Genomic DNA, 22763 nt, shown 5'->3' on the forward strand with positions numbered 1-22763 from the left:
TGGTTTGAGCTACTTCCTGCCCGTTTTTCTTTCTTTCGGTGGCGGGATCCATGGGCCTTGTGGTGACGATGGCCCTGCTTGGGCATCCGCACCCCCACAAACAGAGTCCTGTGGCCTGGAAAAGAAAAGAGAAGAGTCATTTACTTTTATTATACACTCGTGTTCATCTTTATGTGTCTGTCACAATTTGTTATTGTGAATTTGGCTGATCTGGGACACTTTTTGCAATTTTTACTTCTGTGAATTTTTTATATTTCTGTTTTAAACATTAGGTCAACATATTATACCTTTCTGCAATCCTAAAGGCGTTTTCTAACCACACCAGAAGAAAGAATGGATATATCATACTCAGAGAGACGACACAGCTCTTGGTGTTCTTTATTCATTGCGACAATTAATTTGTTTTTATAACTCCTTGCTATAGTCTTTCCAATGTACATTCAAAGACATCTGATTATCAGACTTCTTTGATAGCTTACACATGATTGGTTTTTACTCATTATTTTACTTAGAAATGAGTTTTCCTGTCATCTGCTAATGGAGCAAAGTACAGTTGACCACAGTCTGTTTGGCCGACTGGTGAGGTACGTGAAAGTTAAAGCTATTAAATAGAGGATAAGGTTTTGTTCTGAAGCTCCACAGGGAAAATTTGAGAATAGGACTCTGCTTCCTGTCTCACATTGACCTCAACCACTGCTATCAGCAATTATCATTATTGCATTCAATGTTGAAGGCAACATGCTGCGAAAACAAGAGGCTGAATCTCTAAGAAGAAGCGTGTAGAATGAACTGTAGAAAATGTCACACGTGTGTGCTTGTGTGTGCGTGTCTGTGTGTGAGTGTGTGTGTGCGTGTGTGTGTGTGTGTATAAATATATTTTGGGGTACAACAACTGATCTGCAGTGTTCCATCACTGAACATGTTATTATCCCTGCAGGAAAGCAAAATGGTCCAAGTCACACACATACACACCTGTTACCCGACTGTCTTATATATAAATATACTGGAAATGATTCAATGATGAAAACTTTCCTCCATCACACTGTTTGGTTTCATGAATTATTAACAAAATCTTAAGTGGTCCTAGGAGAGGGACTGAAGGCTGAGTCAGGTCACCTGTGGTGTAAGATAATTAGATGGAATACACTATATTGAAGTACAGCTTTAAAGAAAACGTATTTCCATTTGTTTTCAGCATACTTCTACTCAATTACATTTCAGAATAACATGATGCTTCTTTTTATAGTGAAATATCTGCAGTTACATCACCAATTTAGCCAGATGTGAAACAAGGCTAAATGGCAGGTTTGAGACCCAGGAGAGCAGAGCAGCAGTTTCAGTGCTGATGAATTATGATTTGAGTTAATAGGTTTGTCCCTGCAGTCGCTTCCCTTTCCTTTTCTCTGCGGCAGCGACAGTAAACAGCATCATTCAGCACCAAGAAACACGTCTACAATGTAAAGTGAATTGATGGAAGAATGTGAGCAAACAATAAAACAGGGAAAATGCGCAAAAAAATGTATTACTCTGCCTATAAAAAAACAGTAATAGAAAATGTAAAAAGGAACCTTTCTTCAAAAGTGAAAATTAAAATGAATGCCGGCATGAGAATGAAAGAAGACCTATTTTGATCTTGTGATTAAGCAGCATGGGATCATGGGAGTTGTTGTGTTTACCACGATAAGATAAAATGTCCCGTGCCTGGAATAATATTGTGGATTTCTCAGGGTTTTGGATAATGTAAGTAAACAATTCAACAAAATATAAAACATTTTCACACATTTCAATGAAGAATTGTTACAAATCTTTAAGTAAAAGCTTTGACTACGTTTTCCAGCTGTGCAGGTTACTCACTTTCTATTTCCTCCCTCTCGTAGTGGAAGTTCAGCACAGAGCTCGAACCTCCCCGGTCCAGCACCACCTCCTCATCCGGCCTCTGATGAACACACACAGAAAAAGAAGACATATGTAAGGATAAGGTCACTGCTCTTGCTAGAGAAAGTCACTGCAGACAGCACGGCTATTTCAATGGCCTCACATTGTTGTTAATGAAAAGTTCACCTCTGTAGGACACCTCCAGCCCTTCAGGATCACCCCGTGAAACACAACACGAAAGTCTGTTTGGTCCTGGGGTGTCCCGCTTCCGACAAATCATACCACTGTAACACAGCTGCTAATTGGTCGAACCGACAAGAGCTTTTCAACAATGAGCTTCAATTTCCAGACAGTCTATTCTCAGACTGTCTGGCACAGATGCACATAGGAGGACACACACAGCCGGAGGTAAGTAAACACAGTATCTGACAGTTGGAGAACGTGCTAGGCTGTCCTATCCCGGGGAAATCAAATCAAATCAAATTAGCAGAGCGCCACATCCATCAGTGGTGCTGCTGTTGGCACGCTGCTGCAGGATGTAACCAGGTGTTGGTGTCACTGTATCCGGGACAAGGCTTTCTAGCTGTTCGCTCATGTGCAGCAGTGTATAATATCAACGGTCATGTATCAGTCCTGTGATAATGAGGGAAGAGGACTGCAGGAACCTCCACTGTGGCACTGGAATCACTGTGCTGCTGCTCTGTCTGTGTTAATCTTTCTTCCTCAGCACGCAAGAGTAAATCTTTAGTTTCTAATTCCTAAGAGCCTCCCACATGCTGATAGGAACAATGAGCGGCTACCACTGCAGCAAAAATAAAAACAAGTTCATTTCGACCATGGTGTTTGAACAGAAAAGTAATCTCTAGGTAGGACAATGGGCACACTGCTGGATGCTACATATGTGAGCGTGTAGAAGCCAGTTTGAGCTGCTTCAAAAAAATAAGTCGCTAAAATGTATAAATAAATGCAAACAGTTGAGGGTTCCTGCCTTACCAGCGACATACAATACATTGACTAATCTTTACCTGCACACAAACATCCACACACAGACATAAATCCAGCTCCCTACATAATAGATGCCTCCACCCACTCATAGATCTGTGTGTATTAGATATGTTTCTTTGAGGGTGTGAGGGAGCGTTGATGGAGAACTGGCTCGTTTACATCTTGGTTAAACTGGCACCCACTCTTTATAAAAAAGACAAACAAAGCAGAATGTTGAGAAGAAATCCGTTTGGAGATTGAATATTTGACACGCCTAAAGTGACTTATAAAGACACACGGTACAGAAGAGAGGCACATTAATAGAGTTGGTTAGTCAGATTAGTTCATTAGTAACACAGTTACTAAGCGTATTTAGTGCCTCCCTTCATGAGGAGAGACTTGAATTGAAGGAGGAACAAATTATATTGCTGTGCACAATGAGAGAAGAAAGAGATGTAATATGAATGAGAATGCATTTGGTGTTCAGACCCCTCCTTGAGGTTCAGAGGGGGGTCTACACACTGATGGTGGTTGACAGGGTGTAGAGAATGTCAGGGGTCTGACTGAGTTGAGTGGACACTGGAGACTGGAGGTGACTGGGGAGGTGCATGGCCCTAGACTCTAGGGCCTTGAGCATCACTGAAATGACAGCTGACAGCGACAGAGAGGAGGACAGATCTAAGGTTGGGCAGCAACGACACAATTGGCTGATGGAGATCATGGCAAAATTGATTGGATTACCATGAAAACCCAACACTTAGCTGATTAGGGGAGGCGGGGGTTGTGAGCGAGAAATATGAATGAATGGAACGTAGAGGAAGTCTTTCTGATTGAACTTAAGCTAAGCTTCATTTAACATGATATTTCTCTGTGTGTTCAACTAAAGATGTATGAATGAATGACAACCGGCCCTTATAGGGTGAAAACTGTACAGTAACTGTTCTTTCTAATGCCCAGAGGCTGCAGCACGCACTGAGGCTCGGCTGCTACACGACGACTACACGGAGGCAAAAAAGAAATAATTGAAATTCTTCTTCCTGAAGCGCTGCTGCACAGAGTTGAAAGTTTGTATTCAGTGGAGTGGAAATGAAAAGTGCTCGGTCTGTCAGAGCAGCAGGGAGGAGTGAGATCCTCATTTACTCTGGTGAAAAACATCATGGTTTATCTTGTGAGAAACATAAAACTATATTTTTGCTATTAATGAAAAGGACTAGTCCCTTTGTTGAGGCTTTTCAGGACCTAAAACTACATTAAAGAACCCTGTGTATATGACTTTGTGTATGACTGTATATCAAGTTGTGTGTAAAATAGTTCTCCTGAGGTCAGGCTGTTAAAACAACACTTTTATTGACATAAAGAAATCCCACTTTTGAATCAGACTGGTTTCTTAATGCATTTAGGAAATGTGATCAATGGTGATAGTAGTGTGTGTGTGTGTGTGTGTGTGTGTGTGTGTCTCTATCAGACTGTATTAACGTGCACCCTGAAGACCCTAAGCTGTATTCTTATCTTCTGTTTCCTCCCTTCAGCCCTTCGCGCTGCTAAAAACTGAACAGCTCAGCATATTAGCGCAAGATTGTAATAAGAGAAAACTCATTAACATGCAAACATCGAGATAAATACTTACCTGATTAAATTAAAAAGTTAAAATCCAACTCTGAAAGGCTTTCTGTTATATTTTGCATGCCACTCCTTCTGGTATTGGCACCGACAGCCACTTACGATTTACGCAATAGGTGAAAAACAGACAGATTTGGGAACCCAAGACATCCACTTAAGTCACAGGTGTGGGCGGCCTGGCACTGCTTCCCTTTCTCTCCTTTCACTCTCTCTCCACCACCGATTCAGTGTCGAGGGATTTCTCTCTGTCTCCATGACTGAGCACGTCTTTCTCCCAAGACACTTCTGTCCTTTTGAAGAATAAGGCCACTTAATTAGGAAGTCATGCTTGGGCCAAGTACTGAATGTGACTCATGGTTTTATAATTACGTTTGTATAGAGGGTGAAAATGTGGGGAGAGCAAAACATCTTGAGACTATGTGAAGTTAGTTGTAATTAGTCAAAGTGCCCCCGAGCAAGGCATCAAACCAGTGTCAGTGATTGTATCCTATAGTCAGTTTTACTGTGGGAGATTGAGAGCAATTAAACATATAAAGCAGCTGTGGATTTGTGCAATGATAACAATATAATCTTAATCATACATATATATCTATGTTTCCTATTTAAAAAAATAGTCACATTTATTTATTAATGACAATGGATCACGTAAGATGACAGACCAACTACCACAGTGTCCAAGACATTACTACAGACATAAGTCTTCATGTTGTGTAAAAGGTGCTTACAACAATGTGTCAGTTGTCCATGAGTGAAATATGTTTTATGTCAAAAAGGGACATTAATATTTGTTTAATATTGTGAGGAAATAATGTGCGTATATAAAGGTTCAAGGCAATTTAAGCTCAAACTTCAGAGAATTTTGCTCTGGGACCTTGATCGTTCCTGCAGTTCCTCTATTTGGACTCCAAGGACACTTCAGCATGTGGCCTGAAGCATGCGGATGGGTCAGTGTGTGTGTCCTTGGAGTCCAAATAGAGCCGGGCATCAAACCATCAACCTCCTGGTAATTGAGGACAAACCTGCTCTACCCCCTGAACCACAGCTGCCTCGCAAAGAGATGACAGATGTCTGCAGAACTGATCGGTAGAGCCCAGTCATTATGAAAAACCCCTGCAGAATTGTTCCGTAGACCCCGTGTTCAACTTGCCTTGCCTCCACTCTGGTCCAAACAATTTTTTTTGTGATTTGCCGCACCATAAATTAAGTTCTGAGGACAACTTAAAAAAAGTTAGTTGAAACGACTACTTTGCTAAGTTTACAAAGAAATTAAATACTCTTTATTCACAGCGTATGCCCACTGGCCTCGACAATCACATCGTACACACACACGCACACGCACACACACACACACTCACACACACTCAAACTGTGTTATCAGTCAGTGCAGCTGTGGCCTCGGTGCAGTGTGTGGGTTTGGGCTCAGGCTGGAGGCGGTCGGCTCCATTAGAGCTGGAGCTTTATGGCACACGCAAACGCACACGCACACGCACACGCACACGCACACACACACACACACACACACACACACACACACGCACACACACACACAACAGAGGAATGGTGGAGGGAGAGGGAGAGAGAAAGCTCTTTGCTCCGGTAGACCATCAGATCATCAATTAGTTTTCATCCATTTGATGCATACATACACACACTTTGAGAGAAAGAGAGAGACAAGAGAGAGAGAGAGAGAGAGAGAGAGAGAGAGAGAGAGAGAGAGAGAGAATAATCATAACTATAGTGGGTGGAATTGTGTTTCAGAGAATGTCATGACAAGGAAAGAATCTTTGTTTCGTGTCATCTATTGTGGGCGAGATCAGATTACCATAGTGTGTGCCACCACAGCCATGATCATGATGTTCTCTGTCCTGAGTGCCTAACTCCATAACTCCATGTGACTCAGCCTGTAGTCTCCCTGATCACAGTTCACTGAGAGTCTGCCCTTATGTCAAATTCATGCGGGTATGTTTTTTTCCCACAGGTTAATGGTTCCCTGTCATTCACAACTCACTTCCCATGAGCCACATTAAGTGCCTCAGCTCATTTAAAAGCTCACATGGCACTTGCAGTTTTCTCTGTGGGTGAGCACATCTGTGACCCTTAACGCGTGCACGTGATCTGGGTGATTTTCCACTGACAGGGCGAATCATTTTTTTTTTTGCCGCGTGCGTCGACATCCTGGCAACCGTCCCTCGTTAATTCTCGTCCTCCATACAGCTTGGAATCCGTCACAGCGCTTGGAAAGGTTTATGACTCATAAATAATGTTGCCGCGCAGATTACTGCCTCCACACCAGAGAAGCGGTTCATTGCTAGCCCCAAAATGGCTGCCTGTCCTTGACTTCCTGACCTTTACTAGCAGATTAGTGGTATGAAAGAAGAAGCACATAATTGATGGCAAATCGAGGATACTGATACATGAATTCAAAAAGGTTTGACTTCTATTTACTGGCACAGAACAAATATAGACCTCAACGTGTGGTTCTGGAAGTATCCCTTTCATTTTCTGAATCGGGACTTTGATTATCAGCCATAACGTTGTAACCATCCAAGCCATCCAACCATCACAAGCTGCGAGATTGTGAAACAATGTTATATTTTTGATTAATTTGCGTTGTCCAGGAGAAGTACTAAACTACCCACAATCCTCAGGTGTAAAAGCAATATCTGTGCTTGGCACCATGGAAATGTTCATCACAGCCTCGAAAATCATGTCTGCTACTATCCGATTGTTCCACCTTACTTTGTGTTTACTACAGAGCAACCGTCTTTCTGACTTGCTGCAGTTTTTCAGAAATGAGGAAAAGAGGCTTAAAACTCTTTTTAAGTGGATTTTCTGAAATGTCAATGGAGAAGATAGACGGGTAACTTACTTCCAGAACCAGAGCCAGACAGTCACTCTCATGCTCTACTTGCAGACCACAACTGTTTGTTCTCAAGATTATTCCAACGTAATGTTGCTGAATGTTCTGTGCATAATGACGTTTTCTATTTTTATTTTGTTATTGACAGTTAAGTCGCCTTACATAAACTAATCCCTCGAATTTTTGGCGGGTCTTCTTCGCAGAATCACACAAGGATGACTTGAGACACCCTTGTCTAGTGTCTCAGCATGCAATAGCTAAAAATAGAGAGACGCTATCACTCGCCTACGTTTGAGCATTAAACAAATACAAATACAAGTGTTTACTGGCAGTGCAGATTGTCCCAGAAAGATGTGAGATTCCCAGAGCAGAGCGGAACAGTTCAGTTACACAGTGTCCTACTTGTGATGCTGATAAACCTCCCTTGGATGCAGATCATTTGCAAAAAGGAATAATCATACATCAGGCTGCGGTTTAACGACCACATCAATTTCTTTCTTGCAGTAAAGGATTAATGTCCCTTCCTTCATTCGCTGAGTTCAGGACTTGGGCGACCAGGAAGCCAATCAGGGGTGTGTTGTTAGTGAGAGGTTAGAGGGGTTTTGTAATTCTTGCACTTGGAGATAAAGAAGGTTTTACTAGGGCAACAACTTTAAAATCAGAAGGTATTATCAAAAGTGAATCCCCAATGAAAATCATTTAACTGATCGCCGTCCCGAACAAATAGAGCAGCAATGATTTCAATCCCAGTCTCCCTACTGAGCGGGCTAATCGATGCGCTTTTGCCAAAATGCCCTCTAACTCCATCAGGGCTGGGAGTGTGGCTTCAGAGGAGCGAGGCCTGCTGGTTACTATAAAGAGGCTTTGAAATCCAGGGGGATCGCTGAGAACAAAACATATCACAGGCACTTTTCTTTGTGTGGAAGCACCATAAGACTTTGAAACTCCTCCGATCTGCAATGACTCCACAAAACCAGCACCGTGGCATATTTGCACTATTGCCCAAAATTGCTCACCTGTTTTTTCTTCAGCTGTATATATATATATTTATATTTTTTTATTTTTTATTTTCTATTTTACATTTTTGATATTCTATTTTATACTATTTTTTATCAAATTTTGTTTTTTTTGTTTTTAATTACTTTGAGCATTACTTTGAGCATTGCTAGAAGAGAGCCTGTGACTCAAGCATTTCATTACCAGCGACTGCTTAATGTTATTGTTGTGCATTTGATAATAAACTCTTGAATTTAATTTAATTGAATTGATGTTGTTGATATAGAGCAAGTTTATCACTGGAGACCTCCGCTCTGTGTGAATATAATAATCACCAGTGATAAAGTCTGGTGGATTCGTAGAGGTGAGTCTGTGATTCAGCAGCACGGCGTGGGCTTTCAGGTCTTATGATATCTCTCACACTGCTGACTTGATTCAATGACATCTGCCTAGAACCAAACACTTGTTGAACCTTTCTTTTGAGACGACTTATTCCTCTGCTGGTGTTTCACTGCAGTCTTCTTCTTTTATCTGCCTACAACGCCACCATTTCCCCTCCTCTGTCTGTCCTCTCCAATAGGAGCACCCTGAACTGACAGCAGGGACACAGACAACTATGGGCCTGTCACCTCCAGACCGTCCGTGAGCCGGGTCTGATCCCAGCCACAGCCGCACGCTGCCCCCTCACAACGCCACTAATCTTTTATAGAAACGCACGAGACGGTGCTTCAGTCAAAAGAGGGGTCGACATGAATGGTGAAGAAGTGAGACCGGAGAGGAGAGAGCTGATGGAGAAGGGTTGAGAGCAGAGGGGCGGCTGGCTGGACGGCTTCAGCCCACGGTTAGCATGAGTCATACACACCTTCTTCAACAGCACACACATAAATCTGCCTTTCCACAGGCTTCCCTGTCTAATTGTTTTCTGTCTAGGAAGAATACCGTGGCATTGTGGGTAGAAGTAACATATATTATAATTGAAACGTGTGAGAAATGATTGTGATAATAAAATAATATTGTCAATGTGACTGGGTGTGTTGAGTTAATTCCCAGTGTTCATAAAAGATGATCTGAACCTGCTGTTGCTAGTGGTATTTTTGCCACTCACTCATTCTGATGATTTTGGGGGATTTAACTAAATGAATGCCATTATGTGACTTTGGGTTCACTCCGTTATTGTAACAGTTCTCAACCAAGATGCGGTACATTGATTACTTTGCAATATTAACTTGAGAGTATAAGGACACTTTTCACAGGTCAGAGCTTTTCTTTCGATTTGTGCAGAAGTGTCATTCTTTAATATCTTCCTTCACTCCCCAGGTTGTGCTCACTTAAGGGACTCTGCCACCATGCTGATAGAAGTGAAAGGTTGGAAGGGAGGCCAGTAGCTGGAAAGGGGCAAATGTGACCGACGTGTGTTCATGGTACTTAAAGCTGTGATCGATTTATGATGCAGGCTGGCATAAATTAAACCACAACTAGAGTCACAGTCTTAGCGCTGATTGAAAGCTGCGGTCTCTCGAGCGCAACACTATTTTTTTCAAAATTACTGATCACTTGAATGTTGAAAACAAACATCACATGAGTATGTTTGTGACAGCAACGTTTACACAGGAAGCTCTTCACACTTGATTAGTTTGGTTCAGTGACAGGATGTCATTGCATTGTATGTGACTTTATTGTGCGCTTAGTTCAGTCGCCTGTTTTCCCAGAGGTCATTGATCTCCAAGCATCCCCACATGGCCCTAAACATGAAGAGAATATGTGGTATTGATATTTTATCAATAAAGGTCTTTTCTGTCACCCAGTTATCAATCCAAAGTATTATATTGACTGTTGGCTACATGATGGAGCACTTTAGCCTTAGATGTATAATCATTATTTCTCTTTGGATTTGTTTAACATCCTCAGATTTCCGGAATAAAACAACAGCGTGTTCTCGTAGCTTTTAATTTACTTATAAAAGTGTGTTTCTTTTCACCTGGACTTCCAGTCACTCAGATGCTCGGACAAACATTTGCACTTGAGCACTCAGCAGTCTTTTCTTTTGTAAAGTGATATTACTATGATATTTTAATTAAATTTCAAATAGAAATTCCATACTTTTGCCAAACATAGATGCAAGACATGAGCTTTCGTTTACCAGTATATTATGTAATAGAGCTGAAACAGCCAACACAACAGTTGCAAATATTTATGATTATCAATTAATCATTAAGATATATTTTCTAGCAAAAAAGGCCAAACATAGTCTAGTTTCCAGCTTCTCAGTTGTGTGGATTTCCTTCTTTTCTATCTTAATATCATGCAAATTGAATATATTTATTTTGGGGAGCGGGGCTCTAGAAATGTGAGAGGGGCATTTCACATTTAACAGATCAAACACAATATCGTGCCGATATCGTTACTTCTGTAACTAACATTTCCCTAACTTTCAAAAACATCGAATGCAGAGCTTTTCTCTCGGCCAACTGAATATTAGTACATGTTCACATTATGTTTTTTTTACAAAATGAAAGAGTCTGAAAACCTCTTCATCTGTGCTTTGGTAAAGCAGATATCAGACACAGAGAATAATTGGCCACATTGCCACAGATAGGGACGAGAGGGGGGGGTTTGTGACAGGAAACCGGGATGAGTAACTATGTTTGATGAGTAAGGATCCTGGGCAATTTCCCATCCATGTGTGCAAGCTGTCTAATCATATCAGAGACTTCCCAGCTCACCTCTGGTCCTCCTCCATGTCTCCTGCACTCGGATGCTAGACTTCACCATGGTGGCATGAGTGTGGTCGGGTAAAGGCATACCATCTAAACTGCACACCGTGGTTACTTGAGACAAACTACATGTAAAACATTGCTCAACTCTGGTGTGTCCAATGCTCCAATTGTCCTGACTGCTCTCCTCCTTCAGCTCAGTGTCATCAGCTGACCCAGACTCCAATGGATCAACCATCAACAGCACAACAAGCATCAAGCCTGCACTTCACCACGGGCTGAACCCCCCAGACTGAAAAACACGTATAGACTTGTCTAGCACTGACTGCTGCATGGCGTCAAGGTCGTTTGAGGGTAACAGAGGAAATAACGCATCTTCTTAGCGAGGCTGAAAAACACATCAAACCTCCACAGTCATGTTGCACACACACACCTCACTGCAAACCTCAGGGGAAGAAGCATGGCGTTTTAATGAGCGACTTTAAAAACATGTCAACAATCTTACAATAATCGACGTGCCCAAGAGGAACACTCTCAATAACCAGCATCTCTCAGTGCACTGTGGTGTGACGTCCCCACCGGAATGGCTGCACGTGTTTTGCGCCTCAGAATAACAGTATCAACAACAGTCTGCACACAGCAGCAGCAGCAGCAGCATCCTGCAGAGGAACCCTAACACAACTCAGCATCATTCACCCAAATCCTCTCCTTAGAATGTGCACATACACTGTTGCATTTTACGCAAGGTCTGCACGGAGAACTGCAGCTGTGCCGATCCTCCCCTGACATCAAACCCAGCCTCAAGTGCCAAAGTGTTATTCCAGCAGCAGATGATGAGTTTCTAGTCAAGCAAAGAATGTCTCACAGTTGTTGGAGCTTGTGTGCAGCCTGGTCTGTTCCATGCGCGCCGGAGCAGCGCGCCATGGATGAGATATTTAAAGCTCGCTTTACCTGGTAGCTCAATATGCTCTCTGGATCGTCGTCGTTCATGCTGGTGGCCTCCGGGTTACCGGGCTCGGTCTCTGCGGGGTGTAAAGGTGAGGACAGGGTGGGATCCGGCTCTGGGCTTCACTGGGGACGTTTCTCTTTCAGAAGAAGCGGTCACGAGTTGGCCACAGCAGCTCCTTCTGTTCCTGTGGACATGTTGAAGGTAAACATCTTATTCCAGCTGAGGAAAGACGGTGACAGGGCTAATTGTGGACGCCTGTGTTATCATGATTTCTCGGCCGCACTTGCAGCCCCTCTCCCGCCCTCCTGTCCTGGCTGTGGGAGCAGGATGCAGAGAGCATCACTGCAGCCTCAGCCAATCAGAGCGCAGAGGTACACGACGCACTGCTGCTATCCAGCACAACACAGCCAAGACCATCCGGAGCTGATAGACTTTATACCATGAATGTCCACTTTGGTAGGTTTTCACATTTCTGCAGCTGGAATGTGAACTTTGTCCTCACAATTGACTTCAGTTCATTGCACACAAAACAATTTCACTCTGCATCCAGACTTTTAAATGAATAAAACGAGACAATATAAGCAGACAAATGTCAATATCCAGCGTAAACTGTATATTTACTCACTTTGTTGTTTATTTTATATTATTTAAAATATTATATTATTATTATTTGTCTGGTATAAAAGTATTTAGATACTTTGCAAGAGTAAAGTGTTGTAGTAATACCACCGTTCAAAAATACTCCATCCAAGTCCTGCATTGTTTTGCTATAGATTGGGTGTATGAAATACATATCATATCATATCTCTAAAACATATAATTCACATATAATCTAACATTAACGCAGTAATGAAGTTATGAGGGGTTTATAGTAATATATATATATATATATATATATATATATATATATATCATAATATACTAATAGGTTATATATTATAAGATGATGATATGGTTTTTATTACAAAAAAATCTGTAAATTGAGTCACCAAATGTATGTACCAGAGAAAAAAGTACATTTTGTCCTTTTATACAGTGAATTAGGAGGTTATATGTATGAAGCAAATGGGAATTACAGTTTCTTATTAAACTAGGGCTGCGGGACCGGGCTAAATGGTCTTGTGTTGCATGCGTTTTGTGAATCGCAGGAAAGATAAACAGGTCACTTCCTGCGTCTGTCCCGTGGCGCTGGACCAAGCCCTTTGTCACACATTATGGTCCACACCATCAAGGTCTACAGTACCACACACTGAAAGTTTTATGTAGATAGAATTGAGGTTATGAAACAAGGCTTACCTCCTTTTGGCAGGGGGTGGCTCCATACAAACTAATAGATCTGTTCAGGTCTAAATCACTCTGTTTCTCTTCAGATCATATAAATCTTTCATCTTTGCAAAAGTCAAAGACAACCTAGGAGTATATGCCCACTGACCCTGTCATTAAAGCAAACTTACAACAAGGACTCCTTTTCTTAATGAGTCCTTTGAAGTGTTCATTTTATGTAAAGCCTGAGTGATATTTAAAGAAAGTCCCAACCAAGTGTTATTCTTTCAGCTTGTTTTTATACACAACATGGGTCAACATATCTCTGCAGTGAATGAATTTCATCATTCAGTATTTCAGGTAATTAACTTGTTTTTGATCATGACAAATTCCAATTTAAATGTGTCCTTTGTTAATTTTTGAATAAAAATCTTGTATCGCTAATCCTTCTAATCCTCAACATGGGTCAAAAAATTATCGTATTTATTTCCTATTTCCTTATTTCCGTTATTTCATGCATGAGTGTTTCTTTGCTTTATGTTTGAAATAAATGTATTTTATTAGGTATTAATTAAAATCCAATTGTGCAGTAATTTACTAAATAAGGTTTTCAATAAAAAACATCTGACTACAACAGTAAGTCTATGACAGCGCTCAGTGCTCTCCACACTGATTTGACATTCATTCAGTTTAGACTTATGTGCTGCTTAAAAAGACAAACTCTGATTATAGCCCTTACTGTATCAAGGTGAAACTGAGTTATTATTGACATATTGAAACGTTGAACTTTGACACCATGCCACTAACACAGTGTTCGATCAAAACTCACAATATCCAAAGCAAATAACAATAACTTTTCTGTTGCTACCAGGGGGCTATGGATGTAGGCGTCGCCAGTCCGGGTCTTCTCATACATGTCCAGTTTGGAGTCATTTGGACCATGTACGCCTGAGATACAACGGCCTTGTGTTCTGATGGTGCTTCATCACAATTTTAAGTGATGCGACCATCTTTTCGTGTGACGAAAACCAACAATTCCGGTAAGCTTCAAACTCCAACTTGTTAAGATGACCCTCAACGAATTTCAAGTTGATCTGCTGAAGGCTCTAGATAGAAGTATGTTAAAATACACAATGTGTAAAACGACCAAAATGGCCACAAAATCCAAAATGGCCGACTTCCTGTTGCCTTAACTTTTTTTCCTTCTGGTCATGATATGATTTTTTTATATACAGTCTATGTTCATGATACAGGGTATACCGAATTTTTTTGAAGATCGGTTTAACCAGATGGAATTGCTGCGTTTAAGGGGGTGGCCATTTTGCCACAACCATTTCCAATAACTCCAGAACAGTTAAGTTACATTTTCATCAGGTCTGATGGGGCCGCAAAGTTTGGTGAGTTTTCAGGTTTGTCGGTGCTCGGGCCCTGAGAAGACATGGATATAAAATAGTGTTTAGTGGTGAAACGTGAAGATACAGTCAGGAGCGAGCTCATAGGTTGAAAGAGAAACCGAGGACACAGTGACATGATGGATCCGATCGATCCTGCAGCACGATATTAGAAGGCCTTGGACGCCATCTGGTGGAAAGATAAGGCATTACACATAGTGTGATATATTTGTACGTTGAATATGATCCAAACACACACACTAACAAAACTACACACACACTAACAAACACGCACACACACACGAACACATGCACGTGGCTGCAGGTTGAATTGTTCTTGTTCATGTCGCGTCAGGTTACTGATCCACTGTCCTCAACGCATCGGTCAAGTGTGTTGGATTTGAAATCCCCCCTGCGTGGCGTCCTGTTTCTCCTGGGTACAGTCGTCATGGCAACTATAAACATCATGGGGGAGCATGCGTGGTTGTTATGGAAACTTCCTGCGGGTACATGAAGGAAGCAAGGACCGAGGGGAATGGACAGAGTGGACAGGTCTCTGCATAGGGAATTGACACCATTAGGTTTGTATATCAGTCAGTATTTCATGTGAACTATCAGCTGCATTATTGCTTGTATTCCTGATCACTGTTTTAGATAGAGAAATTATCAAATCAGCTTCATTTTTGTGTATGTACGTGCACTGCCTGCTCGTGTGAGTGCGTGCACGCATCTGTGCGCATGGGTATGTGTGTAGAAGTCGCTATAGTGTGACAGTCAGCTCTGTTCAGATTTAGAGACTTGCTTGACTCTACTGATATACTTCCTCTGTTGTGACAAAATAGGCTCCACCTTAACTTTCTATCTATATATCTATCTCTCTCTCTCTCTATCTCTCTCTCTATCTATCTATCTATCTATCTATCTATCTATCTATCTATCTATCTATCTATCTATCTATCTATCTATCTATCTATCTATCTATCTATCTATCTATCTATCTATCTATCTATCTATCTATCTATCTATCTATCTATCTACATTCATATATTTATTTAAATGTTTTTTATCAGTCTTACAGTCCAGTGTGGTTCCAGTGGAGGGGAGGTCACGCCGCAGTGTTCCCATACTGCCTCCGATCGGACTTGACAGGGTGAAAAGCGCTAAGGCCATGGCTGAGAAAGCAGTCAAGGTGATTGTAATTACAAATCAGATTTCACTCTAAATATTTGTCCCTTTTCTTCTTGGGATTTAATCCACACGCCTCTTAAATTTCCCATTCCACTAGTTGAGAAAAGTGTTTTCGGTGGACGGGCCCTATCCTGTGATCCGTGCTGCCTTATGGGCCAGAGGGTGGGTGGAGTGTGGTCTGCCCCCTCAAGTTCAGAGAGCATCTCATTGCCATGGCGATGAGGAGGATGACGGAGATGATGCTGATGCCAATGCTGATGTTACTGGTGAGACATTGAGATTAGGAGAAAGACAGTTTCTGGATCGAGCACACATAGCAAATGATAAAGCCTCTAATTAGCAAAAAATGTTATCCATACACACACACACACACACACACACACACACACACACACACACACACACTTTTTTGCTTATCTGTTTTCAGAGAGAGTTGATGGAGGGGAGAAAGAGGAGAACCTTGATGACACGCATGGCCTCATGGTAAGAGTCAAACAAACTGCTTGACACTGACATTGCACCACTGAAAGCAGTCGAAAATGCGTTACATTACTAAGTCCATGTAACTTATCCTAGTCTCGCCTGGCCCGAAACGAAACCGCACATTTCTACTGGACGACACGACGGGATTGCAACGGCCGCCGCTCCCTGCGGAACGACCAAATGACCAATCACTTTGCAAATTCGGGAACTTTCACCACGAAGGTCTCATTCCTCAAGAGTTTCTAATGATTTACGGACAAAAATACAAAGTTACTCGACTTTTCGCCAGTTAACTTGTTCTGCTCGTCTGCTCCAATGTGTATAATTCTGTTTCTTTCAGGTGGGGCTGTGTCTGAACCTGCGAAGCCTTCAGTGGTTTGATAAAGCAGATCCTGATACCTTCTTTCCAAGATGCTACATGCTTGGATCAGAGGATGAAAAGCATGCATTTATAGGTTAGCTTCATGATATCCATTAATATGAAGCCAAAAAGGCCTTTTGTGTGTTTCGGTGTACATGGAATATGGAAAAATCCTTTTTACATAACTGATGAATGGAATAGCATGTGTAAATGTCCCTGCATGTCCCATCTGTCTCTCGCTCTGTGCTGTGAAAACCAAGAGGACTTTAGGAGGACAGCCTGCACCAGTTTGCTGCAGCATGTGGTTGAAACAAGGAGAGCAGAGGTCCTGGAACAAAAAGCCAGAAACAGCATCTCTGAAAGTAAAACGAATAAAAGAACAGGTGAAACTTCATGATATGAAATGCAGGACAAGGATAATGTATCAAATCATTCTTACTTTCTCAAGAGTCAGATGACGTGGAGCATCCATCTGTGGGTCCAGAAACGATCCACACAGCCTTACACGTGTGTGAAGAGTTTCTCAGTGTTTTAGAGCACGGCGACATTGATGAGACAACACCCCCGGCAGTGGAGGAGCAGCAGTGGGCAGAGTTCCTGCAAGACTACTACATGGTTGTGCAGTGAGTTTGTTTTTTTTCTCAGAGCCTCTAGTGTTCGCTGGCAAAAATACAGGAAAAGACAGTACGACTTTATGAATCCTGAAGGCAATTTGGTGTAGGGCAACTAAAAGAAGACCAAAAAACAAGATACAGACATGCACTGATAAATCTATTAAGATAATACCACACTGTAAAATAGCTGCTCATTTGAGTTCAGCTATATAATTGGTTTAAATATACCAAAAGTTATAATAAATAAAAAGCTTCAAACTGCAGATTAGCATTTAAGAGCGTGAGCAGTTCATATCAGAGTAAATGTATGTGTAGCACAGTAAATCTAAACATGATATGTGTGTGAGTTCTTATCAGGTGAGGTACAGTTGATGTCCTAGAGTTCATGTTAGGACTCAGGTTGGGGTTAAATATAGAGTCAAAGTTACATGGTACAGTATGTTCCAGTTCCATACTGGTGGGTACATACCTCCATCAAGGCCCAACAGTCCCCTTATGAAACCACATTTAGATTCACTAGATCAAGATTTTTTTTTTAAAGCTGCACCAGATTTCCAACAGTTATAAATATCTGTCCCTCAAACTTGCCTGATTCCTTTTATCAAGATCCACTTGTTATTATCTGACAAATCAAGGAAACTGTTGAAAAACGCCTCCAATCTTGCAATGTTAAAGAAAGTTAAAAAACAATCCACTTTCTGATCTGGATCCGCTCCTATATTGAATGAGTTCTTCCCTGACCCACATCCTTCCTACAAACATCATACAAACCAAGAAAGTAAAGTAAAAGTACAGTAAAATAAAACGAAAATAATACCATTGAATGAATCTATAAGTTAATAAAGTCCATCTGCACTTCTAATAAAATGTTTGTGTGCAGTGAAGGTGCACTGATCAGGGATAGCTGTGTGTTTGTGGAGCTCTGCCAGGCCATGTTGACCCGTCTGCAGGCGGCTTGTCCTCAGCTCGACACGGACGGACAAAAAAACATCTGGATCATCAAACCAGGAGCCATGTCAAGAGGACGAGGTGAGGCTCTCTGTCTCACCAGCATAACATAGAGTCACACAGTGATGATAAAATTGAATCATGTACTTCTGCTTCATTAAGGTGGCACAATACTTAAATGTTGAAAATAACAATTCTTACTGTCTTTCTTATTAATGTTACGGAAAGGGACATGTAGACGTTACTATTGGAACAAAGGGGATGATAAGGATGAAATGAAAATAAGATTAGGGAAAACTGGCCTGCAATTCTATACACAACCACAATACTGGTAGTTAGATTTAAAGGCCATTTGTTTTTGTGGCTTTCTTTTTCTTGTCCATGTTATATACCAACCACCACCATCCAGGCATTACGTGTAAGAACCGGCTAGAGGAGATTTTGGCCCACGTGGACACAAACAAAGTCTTTACCAGGGAGAGTAAGTGGGTGGTGCAGAAATACCTGGAGCGTCCTCTGCTGGTCCACGGCACCAAATTCGACCTCCGCCAGTGGTTCCTGGTGACCGACTGGAACCCTCTGACCATATGGTTCTACAGAGAGTGCTACCTGCGGTTCTCAACTCAGCCCTACACAACAGACACTCTGGACAGGTCAGACAGGGTCGCACAAACGAGATGAAACAATCATATACTTGTAGTTTGGCTAAATGTAGCTGGAGGTACTTTCAGGGACAAACCTTATTCAATTTCCTCAGCTCAATCCACCTGTGCAACAACGCGATCCAGAGGCACTTCAAGCCATCTCCTGATCGCCATCCAGGCGTGCCCCCGGACAACATGTGGTCCTGCTCCCAGTTTAAGGCTTTTCTGCAGCAGCAGGGCTGTGAGGAGCATTGGGAGATGGTGGTAGTCCCCGGCATGCAGCAGGCAGTGATCCATGCCATGCAGACTGCCCAGGACCTGGTGGAGCCCCGCAAGGCCAGCTTTGAGCTGTACGGAGCCGACTTCATGTTGAGCCAAGATCTGAGGCCGTGGCTCCTGGAGATCAATGCCAGTCCGACCATGTCCTGTTCCACTGCTGTGACCGCCCGCCTCTGCCCCGCGGTGCAGCTGGACACACTGAGGGTCGTGCTGGACTGGCGCTCTGATTCCAGTGCTTACACAGGGGGCTTCAAGCTAATCTACAAACAGGTGGGAAAACTGTAAATGTTAAAGCGATGGTTGGGGAGTAATAGGTGCCATACCGAGATAATGTATCTGTTTGAATCTTTCTCGCCCCTTCCAGGCTACAATAGATGTTCCTCAATATGTGGGCATGAACCTCCTGGTGGAAGGAACCGCAGTTACGAAACTCAGACCTGTCCTAAAGAGGCAATCTATTATTTCTATTGCACCTCTCTCTACCCAGCCCTCGTCGGACAACTCATCTCCAGAGGAGGCTGAAACATCACATAGTAATCCATCACCTCATAAGCCCCACATGATTTCAGCTTCTCGCCGTTCAGACAAAGAGAACAGCTCGGTTGAAGAGAAAAAGAGGCAGCTGACGTCAGAATCCCCAAACAGAGTATGTGAGGCGAGAACACACATTCAGAATACCCAGAATGCCTCCTGTGTTCGCAGGAACTGCCAAAGCCTGGGGTCTGAACAGCCTTTAACGGGACACACCAAACGTCAGAGGAAAGTGCAACGTTTGAGTTTGCGTCTTCCTTCGAATGGTCCAACTCTTGTCCCACGGACTCTCTCTATTTCGCTGAGCCCTTCTCACCACAAGGTGCATCGTAAATCTCAGCCCACTCGAGGCCACGTATCACGCATCTCTAGATCCTTCCTTCCCCAGACAGCTATGGAGCCCCAGCACCAGGCGTCCACCCGGGTCTTACCATCACTCCAGGGTCCTCTCCCTTGCCTGCAGGCCTTCAGCTTGCGACCGAACATTGTGGCAGGAGCTGTTGGCTTTCATAATACAAATTCCAGCATCCACAGGCATCACGTATTACTCCGTCCTCAAAGACAAACCAAGACCAAATATATAAGAGACTGTGGAGGGAAACAATAACACTAATGCTGCTATGAAGAGCAATGATGATGAACATAATTACTAATTGTATTTCTTTTATATATGAATTTACTCCTGATAAATATTGTGTTACTTTCTGGTATCAGGGATTTAACATTAGAGCGTCTATATGTTTATAATTTGTATGTGGTCATAGCATTAATCCTCATGGTGTAAGATTCTACCTGTTGAGGGGAGCACCTTGAAAAAAATGGATTTTAAAATGCAACATCAAGATAAATATGATAAATTGTTACACATACATTATTCTTGAGCAATGTCTTATTTTTAATGGCTGCAGGTTGAAATTTTAATTATCATTATGGTGAGATATATTTTATCAATATGATACTAAGAACTATGTTTTGGCCCACTCAATATACTCATGATGTTATGTGGAATTGTTACACAAAATACCTTCATGGGAGGAATTTATTTTATTACCAAATTACATTTATAAACAAGTTACATTTTGATGTCAAACCATCATCAAAAGGGTGTGAAATACGGGCTGTCATGGTTAGGATTGTGGTCTTGACAACTGATCATCCAAAACACGCATTAGAACAGTCATCAATACACTTCTAGGGCGCCTTGTTAGCCCCGCCCACTGAGCCTGAAGTTGATCGGGTCAGTTGTTGAGAGTCAATGAAACTGGTCTCCAAAGAGGTACATATTAAAAAGACATGGATAGTAGTATTAGGTGTAGGTATTACATGTCTCCAGCAGGTGGCAGTAAATTCTCAATAATCCAGTCGTATGTTTATGTTAAAGCCTTGACGGAAGAGAGAAGAAAAGGTCTTTGATCTTTATTTAGAATTTGTTTTTTCAACATTTATCAGATATTTCGCACCTTTTCGTAAACACAAAGTCCAAATAAAGATAATAAGAAAGAATAATCCTTACAATTTCAATAGGGTCTCACCAGACACCTTTGATGTCTGTGCTCGGGCCCTAATAAAGTATCTTGTCAACTTAAAAATCTTTGCCTTCACAGTCAGATCATGAAAAAGTCGCCATTTGATTGATCAACAGACCTTTCCAGACACCAGAATGAATGTAACTGCCACATGTTTGACCAAATAGATTTTAAAGAATTTTAATCACTGGGAATCTGCCTGAATGAGGTGTGTGGCTAAAATGAGCAGAATGGTAGTTGGTTGTGTGCATATCCCCATCAGGCCCAACAGTCCCGTTATTAAACCACAAATATAAATTCATTAGAACCACATTGTTCACACTCATAAATATATAAAAATATTGAAAAACGCAAAAGAAAAGAAAGTTAAACAAAATCCTGGATATTCCCCCAGATCCAGACCACACCAAAACTTAATGGGTTCTTCCTGGGGTCAAGCCCCACCCCTCCACAAAATTACATAGAAATCGGATGCGAGTTGTTTTTGTGTTATCCTGCTAACTAACAGTCACACAAATAAACTAAAGCAGACAAAAACATAACCTGGAGGTAATAAACCTAAGGATTCCCGCCAGATTGACAGAAAAGAAAAGATGAGGAGGGAAAGGCGGGTGTGACGTGCAGCAAACTAGAGATGTTGTTAGATGGTGTTTATCTTCACCTTGTGTCTTTCAGGACACAAGCACTGAGAGATCTAAACGGCATTATTCAACTATAATAAACAATTAAACTGGCAGAGATAATAGGTACGTTACACCACTAAAAATCAGCTTGCAAATCTAATCTCATGACAGCAATAAAAACATGCAACCATCTTCAATAAGAGACTGTGCTTAGAAGGAGCCAATGACATTTAGAGTGCAGGCCACGGCCTCAGTCTGTGGTTAGCAGCAACTAACCTAATATGTAACAGGACAACATTCATACAGCTCAGAGACAACAACAATGATATGTGCTTGAAGAGTTTATGATGTTGAGCAGCAGATGCTGGTGTTGAAATGCAACTGTGTTGATATTTGCAACAGGAGATGAGGCTATATCTGTACACCCTCTGACAGCTGAGAAATATGATTGCACAACACAGGTCGTGGTGATATGTAGCGTACGTGCTTTTGATCTACTGTCTGCAGCATGTAGAGGGAAGAGCAGGGATCCCTTCTGGGGTTTTGACCTGCTAATATAGGAATCATGGGAAAATTCTCCCTGTCATGCAGATGGATCCTGATTATTTCCTCAGGAGATTAATTGAAACTGTTTACATTCATGTGTTTACTTGTTTTAGCGGACACAGACGGTTCAGCAGCAGGAGGGCCGGGCTGCAGCTCCGCCATTACGTAAGGTCTCCCTGTGACATGCATGTTTTGGTGCCGCAGAAGAACAAAATCTGGACCGATTTAATTTCATTCCAGCCTGGCTGTTTTCTCTCTCTCTCACACACAAAGACACACGTTTGTACTTTTATCCTAGTTAGGACATGCATTATCCATTCCCTAGCCCCTTGCCCTAACTTTAACCATCCAAAGTAAATGCTCACCCT

At 41.9% G+C, this 22763-nt stretch overlaps 2 protein-coding genes across 2 annotated transcripts in view; one reads left to right on the top strand and one right to left on the bottom strand.

Moving 5' to 3' along the window:
- Positions 1-1966, bottom strand: part of slc4a8 (solute carrier family 4 member 8) — a 27330-nt gene extending 25364 nt beyond the window's left edge. The window contains exons 1-2 of the mRNA XM_061069236.1: positions 1855-1966; positions 1-115 (exon numbers count right to left, since the gene is read on the bottom strand). The exon at positions 1-115 is cut by the window's left edge and continues 38 nt beyond it. Coding sequence (XP_060925219.1) covers positions 1-115; positions 1855-1966 — 227 coding nt within the window. The remainder of the gene's footprint in view (positions 116-1854) is intronic.
- A 13162-nt stretch (positions 1967-15128) lies between these two features.
- ttll3 (tubulin tyrosine ligase-like family, member 3) lies at positions 15129-22577 on the top strand. The gene is made up of 13 exons (XM_061069238.1): positions 15129-15158; positions 15731-15841; positions 15938-16106; positions 16268-16323; positions 16417-16545; positions 16664-16778; positions 16945-17046; positions 17133-17307; positions 18179-18327; positions 18656-18899; positions 19004-19439; positions 19534-20199; positions 22509-22577. Exons 1-13 carry the CDS (start codon positions 15129-15131, stop codon positions 22575-22577), a joined length of 2451 nt encoding a protein of 816 aa, XP_060925221.1.
- The last annotated feature ends 186 nt before the right edge of the window (positions 22578-22763 follow it).

The sequence above is a fragment of the Limanda limanda genome, chromosome 4 (assembly GCF_963576545.1).
Source record: "Limanda limanda chromosome 4, fLimLim1.1, whole genome shotgun sequence".
Classification (NCBI taxonomy): domain Eukaryota; kingdom Metazoa; phylum Chordata; class Actinopteri; order Pleuronectiformes; family Pleuronectidae; genus Limanda; species Limanda limanda.